The sequence below is a fragment of the Drosophila persimilis genome, unplaced genomic scaffold (genome assembly GCF_003286085.1).
Source record: "Drosophila persimilis strain 14011-0111.01,24,50 unplaced genomic scaffold, DperRS2 tig00000431-arrow-pilon, whole genome shotgun sequence".
NCBI classification, from domain to species: Eukaryota; Metazoa; Arthropoda; class Insecta; order Diptera; family Drosophilidae; genus Drosophila; species Drosophila persimilis.
Window position 1 is genome coordinate 2,211,298 of NW_020825312.1, and position 19,135 is coordinate 2,230,432.

At 43.9% G+C, this 19,135-nt stretch overlaps 6 protein-coding genes across 9 annotated transcripts; 4 read left to right on the forward strand and 2 right to left on the reverse strand.

The window, feature by feature from the left end:
- The first annotated feature begins 48 nt into the window (after nucleotides 1–48).
- LOC6595958 (melanotransferrin) lies at nucleotides 49–3,297 on the forward strand. Its single transcript, XM_002021160.2, has 6 exons — nucleotides 49–132; nucleotides 250–677; nucleotides 741–874; nucleotides 936–1,096; nucleotides 1,158–1,825; nucleotides 1,894–3,297. The coding sequence occupies exons 1-6, from the start codon at nucleotides 72–74 to the stop codon at nucleotides 2,950–2,952; spliced, it is 2,511 nt and encodes an 836-aa protein (XP_002021196.2). The 5' UTR covers nucleotides 49–71; the 3' UTR covers nucleotides 2,953–3,297.
- Nucleotides 3,298–4,007: 710 nt separating this feature from the next.
- Nucleotides 4,008–6,539, forward strand: LOC6596234 (phosphoacetylglucosamine mutase). The gene is made up of 3 exons (XM_002021158.2): nucleotides 4,008–4,243; nucleotides 4,747–6,190; nucleotides 6,257–6,539. The coding sequence occupies exons 1-3, from the start codon at nucleotides 4,143–4,145 to the stop codon at nucleotides 6,353–6,355; spliced, it is 1,644 nt and encodes a 547-aa protein (XP_002021194.2). The 5' UTR covers nucleotides 4,008–4,142; the 3' UTR covers nucleotides 6,356–6,539.
- Nucleotides 6,540–7,229: 690 nt separating this feature from the next.
- LOC6596233 (eukaryotic translation initiation factor 2 subunit 2) lies at nucleotides 7,230–8,552 on the forward strand. Its single transcript, XM_002021157.2, has 3 exons — nucleotides 7,230–7,305; nucleotides 7,498–7,897; nucleotides 7,963–8,552. Exons 1-3 carry the CDS (start codon nucleotides 7,291–7,293, stop codon nucleotides 8,484–8,486), a joined length of 939 nt encoding a protein of 312 aa, XP_002021193.1. The 5' UTR covers nucleotides 7,230–7,290; the 3' UTR covers nucleotides 8,487–8,552.
- On the reverse strand, nucleotides 8,488–9,200 carry LOC6596232. Its single transcript, XM_002021156.2, has one exon. It carries the CDS (start codon nucleotides 9,198–9,200, stop codon nucleotides 8,568–8,570), a length of 633 nt encoding a protein of 210 aa, XP_002021192.1. The 3' UTR covers nucleotides 8,488–8,567.
- A 313-nt stretch (nucleotides 9,201–9,513) lies between these two features.
- On the forward strand, nucleotides 9,514–12,239 carry LOC6596231 (histone acetyltransferase KAT2A). The gene is made up of 3 exons (XM_026989819.1): nucleotides 9,514–10,805; nucleotides 10,860–11,512; nucleotides 11,567–12,239. Exons 1-3 carry the CDS (start codon nucleotides 9,556–9,558, stop codon nucleotides 12,094–12,096), a joined length of 2,433 nt encoding a protein of 810 aa, XP_026845620.1. The 5' UTR covers nucleotides 9,514–9,555; the 3' UTR covers nucleotides 12,097–12,239.
- Nucleotides 12,240–14,317: 2,078 nt separating this feature from the next.
- Nucleotides 14,318–18,799, reverse strand: LOC6596230 (protein LSM14 homolog B-A). 4 transcript variants are annotated; one of them, XM_002021154.2, is made up of 7 exons: nucleotides 18,276–18,799; nucleotides 16,936–17,427; nucleotides 16,186–16,727; nucleotides 15,876–16,109; nucleotides 15,583–15,809; nucleotides 15,113–15,498; nucleotides 14,318–15,044 (listed from the first exon to the last, which is right to left on the reverse strand). In XM_002021154.2, the coding sequence occupies exons 1-7, from the start codon at nucleotides 18,394–18,396 to the stop codon at nucleotides 15,037–15,039; spliced, it is 2,010 nt and encodes a 669-aa protein (XP_002021190.1). In that variant the 5' UTR covers nucleotides 18,397–18,799; the 3' UTR covers nucleotides 14,318–15,036. The 4 variants fall into 4 exon arrangements, with proteins under 4 accessions (XP_002021190.1, XP_026845621.1, XP_026845624.1 ...); XM_026989820.1 differs by having other exon boundaries at nucleotides 16,186–16,739; XM_026989823.1 differs by lacking the exon at nucleotides 14,318–15,044 and having other exon boundaries at nucleotides 15,105–15,498.
- Between the last annotated feature and the right edge of the window lie 336 nt (nucleotides 18,800–19,135).

The window sequence follows — 19,135 nt, forward strand, 5'->3', positions numbered from 1 at the left end:
CTTGGGTGTGTCAATTTTGTAATATCTGTCTTAGATTGTGTGTATAATTTGTTTGCTTAAATATAATTAAGATGGTTAGAGCCCCAGTTTGTGTGGCTCTAGTCAGCGTTCTTTGTTTCACCGTCACTTACGGTAAGAAAGGTTTAGGATGGAGATTAAGGCCGTGATACCTTTGGGCGTTGCTCGTTCGTCACCAGCGTATCACTCAAACATTACTATCCAATAAAACTATTATTTATTTTCTGTCAGCACAACATCACTACAATGAGCATAGAACAAGCCAAGTTATTTGGTGCACGAAAAGTATGGAGGAGCAGTACAAGTGCCTAAACCTAACTGTTGCCATAGAACGTGACCGCGCACTCTTTGATGAAGCGTTTCTGAATTTAACATGCTTCAAGGCATATAGCGCTGACGAGTGTATCCACCACATCGATCGTGAGAAGGCCCACATTACTTCACTGGACGCCGGCGATGTCTTCACAGCTGGTCGCTACAACTCCCTGATTCCCATAATGCAGGAAAAATTGGAGGGCGGCTTTCAAGAGTATCAGTCCGTGGCGGTGATCAAGAAGGGTGCACTTTCCGATGTTACTAGTCTGCACGGTCTTCGCAATAAGCGGGCATGCTTCCCGTGGGTTGGAAGCTTGGCCGGATGGATTGTGCCAATACACACGGTAGGAACTAAATTACTTGTCTTGCCTTTCTTGGGTGGACTCTCATGATGGATTTATTTGTAGCTCCAAAAAGAAGGTGGAATGGAAGTTGTGGATTGCAACAATCAAGTAAAAACTGCTGCCAACTACTTCAACAGGTCGTGTGCCGTCTACTCTCTGACTGACAAATACAATCCCATTGGAGACAACTCCGACAAGTAAGAGCAATTAAAGGAATTTGTAGAGATTTTTAGAGAAAACAACAAAAATTCTTTGCAGACTTTGTACCCTTTGCACTGGCAAGATCCCCGGTGGCCGCTGTTCGTCGGCAGATCCCTATTTCGGATACGAAGGAGCATTTAGATGCCTCCTGGAAGCCGGTGACGTTGCCTTTTTGCGTCACTCGACAGTTGGTGAAATGCTGCAGACGCCAGAATTCAGTGAGTAGTTTTATTTGCCATGAAAAGAGATGCCTCGTTAGCATACTATATTTATTTTCAGAAAACTTGTCCCCGGACAGTTTCGAACTGCTTTGCCGGGATGGTCGTCGCGTTCCCATTAACGACTACCGCCAATGCAATTGGGGCCAAGTGCCAGCCGATGCCATTGTAACATCTTCGGCGCGCAGCTTCAGTGACAGAAAGCAGTATCAGTTGTTTTTGAAACGCATTTCTGAGCTGTACTCGGACGGGCTTCGTGAAACAACTCCCAACAACCAGGGAGGAGCCGGGTTTACCAACTATGAGCAGAACAAGTTCAATACTGAGCAAGGTCGCAGCAACGCCTATGATCAGTTCGGCAATCAATATGACCCAAGCAATGCCTATAGCAGAAATCAGAATCCCTACGATCGTTTTGATAACTCGAATTTCCGCAACGAACGTCTGGATAGCAGCTTCTCTTCGGATGGAAACACCCCAGACCGCAACAACGGGTCGATTCTCTATGAAAAGTTCCGCATTTTCGATTCCAAAAGATACGGGAAAACCAATCTGCTGTTCCAGGACTCAAGCCGGGCTCTTACGCTTATACCCGAAGATGATCAGTCCTTCACAAAGTATCTGCAGAGCTCCATCAATTATATATATGGCATAAGGGAATGCCCAATTCCAGCGATGACCCTTTGCGTGACTTCCGAACAGGAGCTTGAAAAGTGCATTAAAATGAGGGTGAGTAATAGAGAGATCCCTGAACAGCGATGCAACAATCTATTTCTAATTAAATTAAACCTTTACAGACTGCCCTTAAAGCCCAGATCTTGAAGCCCGAGCTCATTTGCAAGAAAATGCACTCGCACATCAATTGCATGCAGTTCATTCAGTCTGGCAAGGCTGACATTGCTGTGTTCGATGCCGGAGATGTTTACACTGGAGGCCTGAACTACGATTTGATACCATTCATGTCGGAGGTCTACAATCTGGGGGAGCCGTACTACTACGTGGTGGCTGTCGCCAAGGAGGAGGATCCAGATACGGAGCTCACTTACCTGAAAGGCAAGAATACTTGCCACACGGGCATTAACACAGCCGCCGGCTGGACGTATCCCATGGCCCTGTTCATCTCAAACGGCTGGATTCGGCCATACGGCTGTGACTCTGTACGCGCAGCTGCGGAGTACTTCACAAAGTCCTGCGTCCCCGGTGCCATTAGCAGCGAATATAACACCGGAGTGCCGTATGACAGCATGTGTGACCTGTGCCACGGAACTAGCTACAGATACTGCCGACGTGATGCGTCAGAGGACTATTATGGTCATACTGGTGCATTCCGATGCCTGGTGGAAGGCGGCGGTCATGTGGCCTTCATGAAGCACACCACTGTGATGGAGAGCACGGGCGGCAAACGGAAGGAGTGGTGGGCACGCAATGCGCTGAACGACGACTTCGAGCTCTTGTGTACGGATGGCACCCGCGCCGAAATACAGGAGTACAAGCGCTGTAATTTGGGCAAGGTAAAGGCCAATGCCGTGGTAACGCGCGGTGGAGTCAACTACAACGAAACCCAGTTAAATGCGTACATCAACCTGTTGACCTATGCCCAGCAACTTTACGGCAGAAAGGATGTGGATGCTTTCAGTTTCAGCATGTTCTCATCTCCGATCGGACACTACGACCTGATCTTTCAGGATGCCACTCGGCAACTACAGGTCATTCCGCGGAACAAACGAACCTACGATTCCTATTTGGGCAGTGACTATATGAGGGCTCGTCGCATAACCGACTGTTATGCGGGTGCCTCTCAAGTGGCCCTTTCCATAGGTCTGCTAATTTCGAGTGCAATAGCTATAATGCTCTAAATGCGACACACTGCCAGTCTAAACATCTACGTAGACTCGAAGTACAATAATCTCTAGCACAAACAGACAAGGCAACATATCAACATTTTTACATTCCCAATTATAGATAGTAGACCACTATGAGATCGCTTTTGTAGTCCACAAAGGTCATATTATTTTTACAAAGTGCCTCGAACTATACTGAAAATGCAGTACGTTTAATGTACATAGCATTTGTACATAGCAACTAAGTCCGTCCATTTTTTTGTACCTATGACAAACTGTTCCGAAAAAATTATTAACGAAGGAACAACAAGATTTTACAAAGTTTTACAAATTAGTATATTTAATAAATAAATAAACCAACCATCTTCCTTGGTTTTCTATATATCTATTCATCGAATTAAACTCCACACTCCTACCCAAAGTATACATATCAAAATCATTTATCCCAAGCGTCTTAGTGTCCCAATTTCGTATTAGCACGGCACCAGAATTCAAATTAACGACGAGTCAATGGTGACGTCATTTGGGTGTCGGCATGATGTTATGGCAAGTTTATGTAAATAGATGGCGTATTTCTTAGGGTCGACGGATTTTTTATACCATTACTTTTTCTAGTATTTTTTCAATGGTTCTAAAGGATACTTTTATACATTTTATTCCATTTGTGAGTATTTTGTAATATTTTCTAGTATTTTGTGGTATTTTAAGCGAATTTCAACATTTTCCCTTCAGGTGTCGCTGTTGATAATTACATAAATTTGTAGTTAACATGTATCAAGTGTGTCGTAAGAGTGTAGTTAACGTGTAGCAAGCATGCAAACAATCTAATTTTGTGGAAATTTGTATTGACCTTTTTAGCTTAAACCTTATTTTATGAACAATCCAATGAAGACGAGTTCTTAGAATAAACCATTAATGTATAAAATTAATTATATTGTCGGATAAAATTATATTTGTAGTGCTCAGGTTTCCAGCTAGCTAACAGTATTCAACCGAATACCAAAATCGATTAATATGACGGTATTCCATATTTGGTTAAATAGATAAAACCGCGGTTACACTGGGTGGCACGCGTTTGTGTTCCTCGAAAAGTGAAACTCGAAAGCTGTTTCTCGACCGGTTAGCGTAATCTGTGTATAAGTATTTAAAGAGATTTTGGGTGCCACCCTACTTTGGACCATTTGGAACTCGCTCAAGGCTAGAGAATGTCGATCAATCTGCGAACTGTGTACGCCTTTGCCAGGGAAATGTACCCCAAACTTTCCACGGAGTACATTCAGTATGGAACAGCTGGGTTTCGCGGCAAGTAAGTTATATTATGTATGATATGATTAACAGACTACCAAAACCACAAAACCCAAATGAAATGCATACATCTTATGTATTAATTAAGCAATGAATGTATTTGTATGCATACATATACGTAGATTCGAGTAAATATGTACGCAGATGGTCGTGTCTGACTGGCGGAAGATAAGTAATGCGCTTGCACCATGTTGTTGAAATTCCTATTTATTTTTAGATGCTTTCCACCTTTTATCAATGGACATGCCCTTTCTGGCATGTACACTCATTACCTTTCCTTTGTACACAAGTACTATATTAATAGATATATTTAGGCATTGAACTAAGGATTCAAGATAGGGGCTTGTATGAGATGTCACTTCAAGGAAAGCAAGATATCTTAATCAGCGTGAGTGTATTGTTCTATAAGGAGTCCCAGGCAGATACACTTCAATGAAAATGATAACCATCAACGCCGCGAAAGTTCATAAAAGTATACTGATTTATCTTTTATTTACATTGCAGGGCCGAATTCTTAGATAGCGTCATGTTCCGGATGGGAGTGCTTGCCACGTTACGTTCTCGATTTCGCGGCGGTGCAGTCATCGGCGTAATGATCACTGCCTCGCACAATCCGGAACCGGATAATGGAGTGAAGCTAGTCGACCCCAAAGGGGAAATGTTAGATGCTAGCTGGGAGTCCATAGCGACGGATCTGGTCAATGTAAGCGACCAGGACTTGGAGCAGCATGTAGCGAAAATTATTAAGGACAATAGTATCGACATCACGTCGAGCTCCCATGTGTTCGTCGGCATGGACAATCGGTACCACAGCCCGCGCTTATTGAAGGCGGTGGCAGACGGAGTGATAGCCCTGAAAGGCAACGTTAGGGAATTCGGAATAGTGACCACACCCATGCTCCATTTCTTTGTGGTGGCTGCAAACACTAAGGAGACGTACGGAAAGCCCACGGAAGAAGGATACTATGAGAAACTTATTAAGGCCTTCGAGCTGCTACGAAACGGTCAGCTAGAGAACGGAAACTATAAGAACAACGTGGTCTTCGATGGTGCAAATGGAGTCGGTGCTAGAAAAATGTTGCAGTTTATTAAGCGTATGAATAAGTCGTTAAACATATCTGTTATAAACCAAGGCATAGGACCTGGCAAGATCAACGACGAGTGTGGAGCCGACTACGTCAAAGTACTTCAGCGGCCGCCCATATCCATGCCGGTTGTGGAACCTTTCACGCGTTGTGTCAGCGTGGATGGCGATGCCGACCGAGTGGTTTACTTCTTCACCAACGAAAAGGGAGAGTTCCAACTGCTGGACGGGGACCGCATTGCCACGCTAGTCGCCGGATACCTAATGGACTTGGTAACGCGGAGCGAGATAGATCTGCGTTTGGGCCTGGTCCAAACTGCGTACGCAAATGGGGCGTCCACCGATTACATAGTCAACGATTTGAAATTCCCTGTTTCTTGTGTCCCAACTGGTGTTAAGCACCTGCACCACAAAGCCCTTGAATACGACATCGGCGTATACTTTGAGGCAAATGGACACGGAACAATTGTGTTCAGCGACCACGCGAAGGCTACGATTGCGACAGCTTCTGAAACGAAGGCTAGTGCCAAGACCTTGCTGCTCCTGATTGATCTCATTAACGAAACTGTTGGGGATGCCATCTCAGATATGTTGCTTGTGGAGACGATTCTGAACCACAAAGGCTGGGATGTTAAAGACTGGATATCTACCTACAATGACCTGCCAAACCGACAGTTGAAAATTAAAGTCCAGGATAGAAATGTCATCGAAACCACAAATGCGGAAAGAGTTTGTGTCAAGCCAGAGGGTCTGCAAACGGAGATAGAAAATGTGGTATCGAACTACAAACGTGGACGCGCCTTTGTGCGGCCTTCCGGCACAGAGGACATAGTACGAGTATATGCAGAGGCTGCAACTAAAGAGGTACATATTAATCAATCAAATCATTCTTTTTTAGTATATTACCCTCGTATTTCACTTTAATTCCAGGACACAGAGAACTTGGCCTACGAAGTGGGAGTACTCGTTCAAAGACTGGCAGGTGGAGTCGGACCGGAGCTGACAAAACCAGGCAGTGCACACCTATAAACGAATTGATCACGCCGAATAAAAAGCAATATTTTTCCGTGCTTCTTTTTAAATTGTCCAATCTCTACTTTTGTACGTTCAGTTGTAAAAGTTGTCTGACAATAACTTTCAAGTGCATTTATATATGGTACTATATGTGTAACCTTTCACTGTCTTTTTTTATACTAAAGAGCTATATACCCGATTAATATAAAAATCTATTTATTTTGGCAATATTTGTTTTGTTGTTACTGGTGTCACATTTGAGGAGCTTGAAATTTCTTTGGGACATGGATATCTTAGAGGCATTCAAAATCATTTGGATGTCAAAAAATCAAAGAACAAATAATTGTATACTTAAAGATAGGGTATAAATAATGGCATGATCCAAGTCAATGAGAGAACTTGAACGAGACGGACCAGATACAGTGCGAGGTGTATTGGAGGAAGACATAAATTTTCGGGTTCTTACGCTTATCTTTAAAATTATGCCCCAAAATATTTTTAACCATAGTTGTGATTGTTATTTAAAAACATTTATAACATTGTTATTTTTAAAATGAAACGTCAAGTAGTTCTGCTTATCGCACAAATGTACCGATATTTTGTTTGAGATCCCTGTAGATCGATAAAAAGAAACAAAAGTAGCCCGTTTATAATCTAAGGACTTGAAACAAAATAAAACCTGTATACATTTGTTCCAAATTCAGAAAAGTTATTCCGGTTTTCAAATATACCTATACCAAATAAATCTAAAATCTCCATATATATACTTTTGGCACGCCAAACTATCGCCCACAAATATACTATCAAACCAAAATTATATATCGATATAGTATATTTAGCATCCCTAAATTTGCCGTGCTGTCAAATTTTCTGATGCAATTACCATTTATTAAGTGAATTAAAAGTTTATAAAAGTTTAAAGCTAAGTTTAACCTACAACTATAAGAACAATGGATGCGGAAGACGTAAGTATTGTTAATGCAGTAGAAAGATGCATTGTACTAACGATTCTTGGGTAAACGCACAGGCATATGTGTGATGTATACATGTGCACACCCGATGCACACATATTTACATATATGCGTGTGAATTCTGCGAACAATGGTTGAGGTTATGTTAATAAATAATTATTAATGGAATTATTTCATTTTATTTAGGGTTTTGATCCCACTTTGTTGAAAAAGAAGAAGAAGAAGAAGACAACCTTCGACTTAGATGCGGCATTGGGTCTCGATGATGAAGGAAAGAAAGAGGAGCCCCAGGATGATGGCTCGATCGAGGCCGGGGAGCCCGAGCTGGAAGATAATTTAGATCTGGAAAGCTTTGGGAAAAAGAAGAAAAAGAAGAAGAAGCCATTCAATATGGATGAAATCGAGGCCGCTGTGCCAACGTTTGGCTCCGACGATGTTGTGCTCACGGAGGAGCCCGAGGAAGAGGAAATCAACTTGGACATGGACTTCTCCATGGCTAAAAAGAAGAAAAAGAGCAAGAAGAAGGACTTGGATGAGTTGTTCGCCGACAAAATGGATGATGATAAGGGCGACGACAAGGAAAATGGTATGTCATCAGTTTTTTAGTCCCATTTTGATCACGGACTAAAGTTGAACTTTATATTTCAATAGCGGAAGACAACAGTTCGACGTGGGCAGGTTCCGATCGAGACTATACTTATGACGAATTGCTAAAGCGTGTGTTCGAAATAATCCTTGACAAAAATCCCGACATGGCTGCTGGACGTAAGCCTAAATTTGTCATGCGACCTCCTCAGGTGTTGCGCGTGGGCACAAAGAAAACCTCTTTCGCCAATTTCATGGATATTGCAAAGACGCTCCATCGTATGCCCAAGCATCTGCTTGACTTCTTACTGGCCGAGTTGGGTACAAGCGGCTCTATGGACGGTAACCAGCAGCTCATTATAAAGGGTCGCTTCCAGCCCAAACAGATCGAAAACGTACTGCGTCGCTACATTAAGGAATACGTGACGTGTCATACCTGCCGTTCCCCCGAGACAATATTGCAGAAAGACACACGCCTGTTCTTCCTCCAGTGCGAATCCTGCGGTTCTAGATGCTCTGTGGCCAGTATCAAATCAGGTTTCCAGGCTGTCACCGGCAAACGTGCCGCCATTCGAGCAAAAACAACATAAATATTTTATATTTCTCTATATTTAATACATGCTTTTTTTATTGAGTAAAAATTCAATACAAAAGGAGCTATCACACTATTTTTAAATTTTGTAGCTTTTGTGCCAATCAATGTAATGATCCGCAAAAGCAATTTCAAGCTTGCGTGGTTTACCTTTGTCTATGAAAAAGGAAGAGGCCTCCAAGCTTATGTTCCCTCTAAAGAAATTTGGACGACAATGCAGCAAAACACTATGTCCTCTCCGTATGGCAGAGGGGTCTACATATTCCAAGGATGCAGACAGAAGCCGCATCATGCTTTCAGATATTTGCTTGTAGCTTTCCTCATTTGAGAGCAGTGCCGCCTCATTATGGAGAGCTGCAATCGTCGTCCTCTTCCATGGCTTGGTAGCAATGCTTGCTTCCAGCGATGCAGTACTGTCGTCGAGAATGTATCTGCGATATAATTTATGGTGCGGGCATTCTCCGGCTACAAAGGCGTACACAATACAAGTACGAAAGTGGCATGGGGCCTTGTTAATGGAAATGGTGAACACGGCTTCTTGTTCCCCGTCTCTTGATACCCGTAGTATGTCCTTTAATACCAGCGGAATTTTCTCGTGGATTAACGGCCCCTCCTTTAAATCGTCCTTTGACTTTGGCCCATGTGTGGGCTTTCGAATAATGAAATTATCAACCTGGTCCTCGATATCAGATATACTTAAGTTTGCGGCCATCGAGCGACAATTTCATAAATAAATAAAATAAAAAAATCTCTTAAATAATCGATACTATCGATAGTGCATTTTTGGAGTCCAACTTGGAAATCGAGACTTTATTATTTTACTTATTTATTATTTTATTTTGACTATTTTAGTATATTTAATAAAACATTAGTCTTTAGTTTAACACAGTGCTCAATTCAGTCGCACTATTCATATACGGACTTTTAAAATTAATTGTGTTTTCTCCATCCCTGAGTAAATCTAGGGCCGAAGATAACGCCATCCCTCGTAATAATTTTCACAGCTTGTGAAATTAAAAATAGAATTCAATTGCAATTTGCAATTTGCAGTTTTCTGATCAAGTGGAATGTCTGGTGGTCCCTCAGTAACGCTAAAAAGTCAACCAATTGATGGGAGTAACAGCGGAAATGCTGCAGCGCAACAGCAGCAGCAATCTGCGAATGGCGCAGCGTCTTCAGCGAACCAGGGCCAAGGCAGCAACACCAATGGTAGCGCTGGGGTAAGCGGCGGTGCGCCCGCACAAGAGGGCACCCGCCAGAACAGCTTGCAGCGCATCCAGCAGCGAAAGCAAAAGGTATTCAACCTGCCCCTGCCCCAGAAGGTGGCCAAGCTGTCGATGTACTCGGCCTGCCAGGCTGAAGGCTGCCGTTGCACCGGATGGAAAACACCTCAGGAGAACAGGCATCGTGATGTGGAGTCGTCTTACTGTCCAGAATTCAACGAGGAATGTCGCAACTCCAGCTGCCGTCATTCCCTGCGAACGCACATCGCCCACTTGGACAATATAACCAGCTCCAGCATGGACGAGCTTCTGGGTGCCATTATTGATATGGAAAATCTGTTCATGTCCATGCAGCGAGTGGAAGATGAGGATACCAAAAAGGTATATTTGTATCTGTTCCGCCTGTTGCGTCAGTGCGTCCTGACGCGCCAGCAAGCTGTCATTCGTGGCCCTTTGGGTGATCCCCCGTTCGAGTCGCCATGCATTACAAAGGCAGTTTTGTCCCTGGTCTTCTACAAATACCAGCACCTTAACCCGACTGAGCTACAAACAATGACTGAGGTGGCAAAAACGTTTTTAAACTTTCTCAACCACTACAATTTCGAGTCGCCTTCAACGAGGCGCGGCGAACTAGCCCATGAGGATGCGTCCAACTATAAGATCAACTATACCCGCTGGCTTGTCTTCTGTCATGTTCCTGCTTTTTGCAATTCTTTGCGCCAGTTCGAGACCTCGCTGGTGTTCGGACGCACCCTTCTGCGCACCGTGTTCCAGTACATGTCGCAGCAGCTAAAGAAGAAGTGCATTTCGGAACGAGATCGCTTTCCGGAAGACAAGCGGTCCATTATAACGCAAATGCCAAAGTTTCTTGAGGCGCTGCGAGCAGAGCTTTTGAAAGATGACTCCCCCATATGGGATCCCAACTATCGTCCACCCAATTCATTTGTCATCCAGCAACGGAAGCGCAATCAGGAAGCGGCGGCACCACCAGCACCTGGTGGCGGTGCAGCTGCTATTGGCAGCAATAAACGCTCAAGCGTGGGGGAACCACTTCACAAGAGACCCAAAAAGGAAACGCTCGAGCGCCCCATCAGGTTTGTTACATTCATCTTGTCCTGGTAATCCTAATTCTGACCAATTTCTGCCAGTGAGAACTTGGACGATCTTCCTACAGATGTGGTAATGCGTGCCATGAAATCGGTCTCCGAGTCGAAAACAACAAACAAGTCGGAAATTCTCTTCCCGGTCAATGTGTCACGGGATGAGAACGTCAAGGCCGAGGAGCAGAAGCGCGCCATTGAGTTCCATGTGGTGGGCAACTCCCTAACGAAGCCAGTGGATAAGCAGACAATCCTGTGGCTCTTCGGTCTGCAGCTTGTCTTTGCCTACCAACTTCCCGAAATGCCCCGCGAGTATATAAGCCAGCTAGTGTTTGACACAAAGCACAAAACCCTTGCCCTCATCAAGGAAAGCCAGCCAATCGGGGGCATATGCTTCCGTCCGTTTCCATCGCAGGGATTCACAGAAATCGTGTTCTGTGCCGTCACCATGGCGGAGCAGGTTAAGGGTTATGGCACCCATTTGATGAACCATCTGAAGGATTACAGTATTCAGCGCGGTATTAAGCATCTGCTCACATTTGCCGATTGCGATGCCATCGGATATTTTAAGAAGCAAGGATTCTCCAAGGACATTAAGCTGGCTCGTCCCGTCTATGCCGGCTATATAAAGGAATACGATAGCGCCACTTTGATGCACTGCGAGCTGCATCCAACCATTGTAAACACGCAGTTTATTGCGGGTATGTAAAAAGAATTGTCTAACCTTGAATATTTTCAAACTGTTTTGTTTTCAGTGATCAGAAATCAAAGCGAAATTCTGAAAGAGCTCATTGCTCAGCGACACAATGAAGTGCAGAAAGTTAGAGCTGGTTTAACTTGCTTTAAGGAAGGGGTTCGGTCTATACCGGTCGAGTCCATTCCTGGCCTCATGGAAATCGGTTGGAAGCCACAAATGCGCCCAGCTCGATCGGCCCGACCCTTGGAGGAATCGTCGGATCCAGAGAAACTGGCCACATCATTCGCGTCTGTCCTTCAATCAGTCCGACAGCACACCACGGCATGGCCCTTTTTGCGTCCAGTGACTGCTGCGGAAGTGCCCGACTATTACGACCACATTAAGTATCCCATGGACTTGAAGACGATGGGCGAACGTTTAAAGAAGGGTTACTATCAAACACGTCGCCTTTTCATGGCAGACATGGCACGCATTTTCTCAAACTGTCGCTTTTACAACTCCCCCGAAACCGAGTACTATCGCTGTGCCAATTCGTTGGAGCGCTATTTTCAAACGAAAATGCGCGAACTGGGACTGTGGGACAAATGATTTGAATGATTGATGTCTAATGATATATATATATATATATATATATACTAACTATATAAACAGAGTACGATCATTACTTCATATATTTATTCTAGGTTTATCTGCAGAAATACATATGAATTATTATTTTTTTTAACAAATTATAATCTGCGAAACTGATATTACGGGTAACTTTTTGGGAATAGTGCTCGAACCTTGTCTCATTAATTTAGAACTTCCAAATAAATGAAACATTTTGAAAACTAAAATCTTGGGCAGAAAACTCTCAATTTCACATACATTTTAGGGAGAAAAACATTAGAGCTAGGCTTGGTGCGATTTTTATGCGTAACTTGATCACCAGGATCAGTTCCCATTAGATCCAATCCAAAGACACTACACAATTATGCCAGCCGGGTTTCAGATTGAATTATTCCGTGCACGAGCCATTCCAATTTGTCGTCCCCTTCTTAATTTAATAATACGAATACTACTAATATTTGTCATTTAGATGTATGCTTAGCTCTTTCAATTCAAAACTATATTTCCTGCACGTCCGCAAGTGTCGCGCGGCATGCGGCATGCGGCATGCGGCAGCGCACCTCGGTTGCTCCTTTCTGGCAAGGAGCCTCGCGTTATAGTCTTCGGCTTGGGCCACGACACGTCAACGTTATACTAACTATGATATCAGGAATTACAGACCGTGTAGTGTAGTGGTGTGATTTGTACATCTGTTTGTCTCTTTCATTTTTGTCTCTTTCTATTCTAGAATAATTTTTGGACTTGTGCGAGTGTTTTTGTCTTTTCGTTTTTATTAATTCTCATTTAATTTCCTACATTCATTGTTTGCATGCTTTAATATTTAGGATTTCTTTGTTTTCGTTTGGTTTAATAAACATTTGTTCAATAATGTTATTATCAGTTATAAAATGATAGCTTATACAATATTACGTGGGACTGGAGTTGAACTGGGATCGGACTTGAGAGAGCGGTCATTGTACAAAGGCTAATGCACATCCGAGTGTTTTTTATTATGTATGTTAGTTTCTGAATATGTTTGTTGTTCATGCGCAGGCGCAGCGACACGTGGAAGGCAGCTTGCAAAGGCATTTATGGAAACAGACGTGTTGGAGTGTATACATATGTACGTACTTATGAGGATGGGTAACGGGGAATGGGGTAGTAGATAGTAGATAGTACAATGAAAAGTGTTAACTGCAGTTACTTATTGTTGAATTCATTTATTTCTATTACACGTTATCAAATGTTTAAGTAATTTTAAGTTCAATAAGGTAGTCTTTACAATTTTGATGTTACTTGCGAAACGTACTATTAGTATATGTTTATCTGGCTAACTCGATAATTGCATATTTATATCGTATATATACATAATATGTAGAGCTAATCAGGGGTGAGCATATGTGGAGAGGAGAGATATACATATATTAGATACAATTACATACATATTTTGTTTTGTTTTTATGATTACATTATGTTGAAATGTGTCTGTGTGCAAATGTGTGTACTCCGTGCACCTCGCCACACCTCACTATTATTGGGAAACGTTTTTTGTGCTGAATTTAGTACAAATATATATATATATATATATATATATATCTGATTACATGTAATCCCCAGGGCTCCAGGGAGCTGTGGGAAGGCATACCTTATATTCGTGTGTATGTATGTATATCATGGGTCTCTTAAACGATGAAGCATGCAGAATGTTATTTCACTTGAACGGTTTCTCTGCATTAAGCCCAAAACCGTCAGCAAATCACAAAGTAATCTTGGCTGCTCTGCTACTTCTACACCAAGAACGAAACACTACTGAGACTGTTTTCAAATATTAAGTTACATAAATTCCAATGCAAGCTTGCAACCCGAGATCCTACGTATCGTATCGTATCGTTTCGTTTCTTCTCTACCACTGGTTTTCGGTTTCTCTTTGAATGATTTTTTAAATAATTTGAAACTTGTACAGAATTCTGCTGCTGCCAAAATTTCGGAAATTGTGCTTTTAATACAATTTGCAATACGCATTGCTGATTTTATTTTTCATTTTCATCTTTAAAATGGTCTTAAATCATAGATTAAATGCTAGTAAAACGTTTCAAGTCTGTCGCTGTTTTCTGTTTTACGCCCCACAAAGAATACAGTATTACAATAAGGGTTACGATTTAAGGGTTAAGGGTTTTGGTTTTTTTTTTCTCTTTTTCGTATCCAATTGAAAAATGTGAACTTAGCTTTTACTTAAGCTGGGAATTCCATGGATTACTTGTATCTTGTATGTTTATTTTCCATTTATTTCATTATTTCGACTCGCAGTGTGTTCTAATTAGTATTTTACTTGTGTGTGTGTGTTTTGTTTGTTTGTTTGTGTTTCGTTTTGCAGATCCTCTCATACCTTAAGTCTACATTATCTTTCACATCTATTACTAATTATACGGAGGTGTGTGCATGCGCTTGTTATCGGAGGATCACTCTGTGCCGTGGATCCTGTTTCCGGTCTCCGCTTGGCTAAAAAGGATTAGGTTAGGGTGTTCAGAGTGTTACAACAACCTGCCATTTACACAAAAAACCTAACATGGCCGGTTGGCACGCCTTCCTCTTCCTTCGCGCCTTCAATTATTCAAGCATTACATCGCGCAATGTGCTGCAGCACGGTGGTTGGCGGGCATAGTGCGCGCAGGACGTCGTGAGAAGATTTTAACACTAAGTAAAATTATACAATATATATTTATTCCGTTAGATCCGTATCTCGAAATTCCTGATTATAAGAGCCTGTGTGTGTGTGTGTGTGTGTGTCATCGATCGGTCGGTTTCGGTTGATTGGGTTGCTTTCGAATAGTTTTTGCTTTGTTTTGTAGCCTTTTCAATGAGTAGGATAGTTGCTTTCGTTTTTCGTATTTAAAGTGGACGACGCCGCCCACTGTTCTTGCGATTCTGCGATTTGCGACATTATTGTGCTGCAAAAGAGGGGGATTTCATGTTTTCCAATTGATCCTTACAGATTCCTTACAAGTGTATCACTTACAGACTGCCGCCACCTGTTGCTTTTGCTCCGGCATGAGGGACGCTGCTGACTTCGTCGCTGCGGCTGTTGCAGGGGCATCCACATTATTGGCACCAGCGCCTCCTGCTGCTGCTGCTGCTGCATTGTTGGCTGCCTTGATCGCTGCGGCTGCGCTCACGTTGCCATTGGGCATTGGGTTTAGCTGTTGCTGCGGCTGGCCCCGGTTGCCGTTGTTGTTGCTGTTCCGGTTGTTGCTACGGTTCCGGTAGTTACCGCCACCTCCCATGCGATAGTTGTTGCGATTGTAGCCGGGCGCACCGCCGTAGCCCGTGTTCATGCCACTACCAGCACCAGCGCCTCCGCCCATTCCATTGTTGTTGTTGTAGTAATGGTTGCGTCCGCGATAGCTATAGTCCAAGCAAGAAACAAAGAAAGTGAGCAGTCAGCGACGTGCAAAAGTAGCATCTTTGTGGTGGTTGGGTGGCACTTACCTGCCGCGACGTGTGGATCCAACCCCAAATGTCTCGGTATTCAATTTGCGCTCCTGGCGCCAATCATTCTTCTTGCCCTTGCGATCCTGAGCAGCCTCGCAAGAGATGTTGTCGAAGAATGACTTGGTTTTGTCGTAGCCCACATGAACATCCTCATCCTCGGGCTCATGCTCACCAGCGCCGGTCTCATTGCCAGAATCGTCCTTCTTGTCGGTCTCACCATTCAACTAAAGAGAAACAAGGAATACATGACACGTCACATAAACCCATACAATTTAAGAGTGCATTCATACCTGTGGTTCATTGGTTGGAGCTACTGTTGTTGCTGTTGCTGCTGCTGCTCCTGCTGTTGTTGGATCAGTAGTTGCTGTTGCCGTCTTGTTGGCTGCCTCATCGGCCACCTTGAGCTTGGCCAGTTGGGTGCGCAGCTCTTCGAATTTATTGTTGGCCTGCTCGAAATCAAAGTCGCCCTCAAACTTGATCTTGTTACGAGGTTTGTTCTGGTTGGCTGAGTTCGGACGATAGCCCTGCATGATACCAAGGAGAAATGTTACTCCCTTGTCTGTTTGGGGGGAGGATGGCCATGCCATGCTATATCCATACCTGATTTGGTCGCATTGGGCCTCGGGATCCCATACCACGGTTACGCGACATATTGTTCATATTGTTAGAGCTCTGTGGACCGCCACGATGCATATTCCACGCGTTTTGGCCACCGCCGCCGTTACCTCCTCCACCGCCAGCTCCACCGCCGCCGCCACCACGCTGTTGCTGCATGCCGTTTCCGCCGCCGCGATTGTTTCGTTGATTGTTATTGTAATTGTTACTGTAGTTGTTGTCCAATTGACGGCCAGAATCGCGACGATCACGCTGCTGGTGGTAGAAGTCGTTGGTGTTCCGCTGCTGCTGCTGCTGGGGCTGCATATTGTTGGGTCCGCCACGCTGCTGCTGCTGGGACTGTTGCTGCTGCTGTTGTTGCTGATGGTTCTGACGCTTATGACCAGCATCGCGCGCCATACCATCCCTCATTCCCTGGGCGGCGCTCTGCTGCTGCTGATGCAACTGCTGCTGTTGGGTCAGCTCCGCCGTAGGACTGACGATCAGGCTAATGGGCGTCGTCGATCGTGAGGCGCCGGCAAGCATGTCTAAAACGGAAACTTCACATATAGACCACCGAGACGAGTACATGTGCAGGCAGTGTGTGTTAGTTGATGTTTGAATTTTACATGGGAAGCGAACAGCACAAGTGGATACCCGCTTGAAGCTAGCCACAATCTGAATTCCGCATTTAATAAACATTGGGCATGCATGCAGACCAAAAGGCATTCCGAACGTTTAAAACCGATAACTTACTTGATTGCTTCTGCTGCTGCTGGGGCTTTGACTGCTGCTGTTGCTGATTGCCGCCAATGTGCATGAAGGGTCCTCCGCCTGGTGCTCCAGCACCGGGCGCCAAAGAGCCGCCGCCTGAATTGCCCACCATTCCTAGGTTGGAAGCACCCAGATTGCCAAATGGATTGCCGTTGCCATAGCTGGCACCTGGGGCACCAGGAGCCGGACCTCCGCTGGATCCACCCATGGACGGGGCGCCATGTTGCTGTTGCTGCTGCTGAGGCGGTGCGTTCATGGAATTCGGCATGGGAAAGTGCTGCGGCATGACTTGGGGCGGGCCATTCTGCAGGTGGGCTTGCATAATCGCCGGATCATTGTGGTGCGGCAGCGTGTGATTGTTGACGACGCGAATATCCTTAATGTCCGAGCCCCGAAAGAGAATGTAGTCGTAGATCTGAGACTGCGGCGCGATCTGGAACTGTGTGTCACGGTCTTCTGTTCCGAAGGATCGCACTAAACAAAAAAGAGAAAGTATACATAAATTAAAGAATCAAGATTGTTTAAGGTTAAACCTCATTATTTCCTATTTAACCTCAACAAAAGGAAGCATAAAAACGCATGCTATTACATTGTGGGTGTGTGTGTGTGTGTGCGTTTATGTATGCTTTCCCGTTCTTCTTCGTTTCAGTGCAGTGTCACTGACATTAATAACGGGAGCTGCAGGAGTCCCGTTAACTGGCGCCAAAATGTTCTGCGAAGGAATGGAAATAAGCAGACACACATAGGTGCATACATACACATGTACATATACACATTGAATTTGTTTTTGCAAACAAAGTTCGGTTCGGTTCGTTCGGTTCGCCACAAAGAGCTTGCATATGGACTTGTGTGTGTGTGTATGTGCCCGCTCGTTCTCATGTAAAATGCAAAAGCAACACTGTACAACAACAGGCGAGACGAAAAAGAGGCCAAACAGCCGTTTCGTTTCTCTGTGCAGGCGACAGCATCTGAGCGCCAACATGACAAACAAAAAGCATAAGTGAGAGAGTGCCAGCGAGAGAGAGAGAGAGAGAGAGAGAGAGAAAGAATCCAGAGTAATAGTCCGCCGCCTACAACACTCTCTGAGCGACGGTAAGGGAAGGAAATTACTGTAAAAAAAATAACAAAAGCAACACCACATAACGAAAAAGTGTGGAAAAGGAAGAGGAAATTGAAAGAAACCATTTTCTTTTCGCTCCTCGGCCACTACTTCGAAGAACCGTTTTTTTATAGGGAATTTCGGTGCACATTATGGCGTATAGAGTATGAATTATAACAAAAATTATGGAATTAAAAGGATGGGAGATTTGTGCACTACTTACCACTTGAGAGAGCAATGGTGCACTCCTGCGGATCCACCGTGTACAAGCGGCCCTCATACCTGATGTCCGCCTTCGAAATTAGGCTGATTTTCGAGCCCAACTCCGGCAATCCCCCACTCATTTTGCTCTACTTAGTCACCCACACTCACGTTACAAAATGATCAAAAAAAAAAGACTCCAAACTTTTCGAGAAAATAATAAAGCTGTGTGTATATATAAATGTTTGCCAACAGCGCGCGTATCTCTATTTCCACGAATATCGGGCAAAAGCAAACAATTATAGCGAGCGCGACGACAACGATTTCTCGACGGTTCCAACCTTTCCTGCTCCCACAGCCTTCGACGTTGGCAAGCACACAATTACTTTCCAGTTCCAGCGCTGATTTTGCGGCTAAAAACTGTCTATCCACAATTGCAATACGTGCCTGCGCTTGTGCACTATTGTGCAAACTACTTTTAAATGTCTTTTGTGCAGCACACACGGTTGTAGATGTTAGAATTTGCAATTTTCTACGCAGAAAATCTTTTCACCTTCCGTCTGCAAAAACCTACCCGTCGAAAGTGGAAAGAAGTCGGGCGAGCTGCACAACTCGCATGCAATGTCCAGTGTTGGAAAGTGTGTGTTAGTTATCAACGAGTAAATATATTTAAGTTTTTTGTTTATAATTTCATTCACAAAACAACTAATCAAATAATAAATAGCAACATTTTTCCCTTAGAATTTATTTCTGTATACATTTCCTGCGGACAATTTTTTTATCGGTTTCAAGGCAACACTGCGAGTGGCTATGCAGCCCTGTGTTTGGCTTCCCTCGGCGCTACTTTTGATTCAAACTTTACAATCGTTAATATTTCCGCCA

Bases quoted from the DNA above. Each gene is read 5' to 3' on its own strand.
- LOC6595958 (XM_002021160.2), top strand. From the start codon at position 72: ATGGTTAGAGCCCCAGTTTGTGTGGCTCTAGTCAGCGTTCTTTGTTTC. The intron at 875-935 runs GTAAGAGCAATT...AATTCTTTGCAG, and splicing joins ATTGGAGACAACTCCGACAA to ACTTTGTACCCTTTGCACTG. The intron at 1,826-1,893 runs GTGAGTAATAGA...AAACCTTTACAG, and splicing joins AAAAGTGCATTAAAATGAGG to ACTGCCCTTAAAGCCCAGAT.
- LOC6596234 (XM_002021158.2), top strand. From the start codon at position 4,143: ATGTCGATCAATCTGCGAACTGTGTACGCCTTTGCCAGGGAAATGTAC. The intron at 4,244-4,746 runs GTAAGTTATATT...TTTACATTGCAG, and splicing joins ACAGCTGGGTTTCGCGGCAA to GGCCGAATTCTTAGATAGCG. The intron at 6,191-6,256 runs GTACATATTAAT...CTTTAATTCCAG, and splicing joins CAGAGGCTGCAACTAAAGAG to GACACAGAGAACTTGGCCTA.
- LOC6596233 (XM_002021157.2), top strand. The intron at 7,898-7,962 runs GTATGTCATCAG...ATATTTCAATAG, and splicing joins GGGCGACGACAAGGAAAATG to CGGAAGACAACAGTTCGACG.
- LOC6596232 (XM_002021156.2), bottom strand. From the start codon at position 9,200: ATGGCCGCAAACTTAAGTATATCTGATATCGAGGACCAGGTTGATAAT.
- LOC6596231 (XM_026989819.1), top strand. From the start codon at position 9,556: ATGTCTGGTGGTCCCTCAGTAACGCTAAAAAGTCAACCAATTGATGGG. The intron at 10,806-10,859 runs GTTTGTTACATT...AATTTCTGCCAG, and splicing joins ACGCTCGAGCGCCCCATCAG to TGAGAACTTGGACGATCTTC. The intron at 11,513-11,566 runs GTATGTAAAAAG...TTTTGTTTTCAG, and splicing joins AAACACGCAGTTTATTGCGG to TGATCAGAAATCAAAGCGAA.
- LOC6596230 (XM_026989820.1), bottom strand. From the start codon at position 18,396: ATGAGTGGGGGATTGCCGGAGTTGGGCTCGAAAATCAGCCTAATTTCG. The intron at 17,428-18,275 runs GTAAGTAGTGCA...TTTTTTGTTTAG, and splicing joins CACCATTGCTCTCTCAAGTG to TGCGATCCTTCGGAACAGAA. The intron at 16,110-16,185 runs GTATGGATATAG...GGTATCATGCAG, and splicing joins GCCCAATGCGACCAAATCAG to GGCTATCGTCCGAACTCAGC.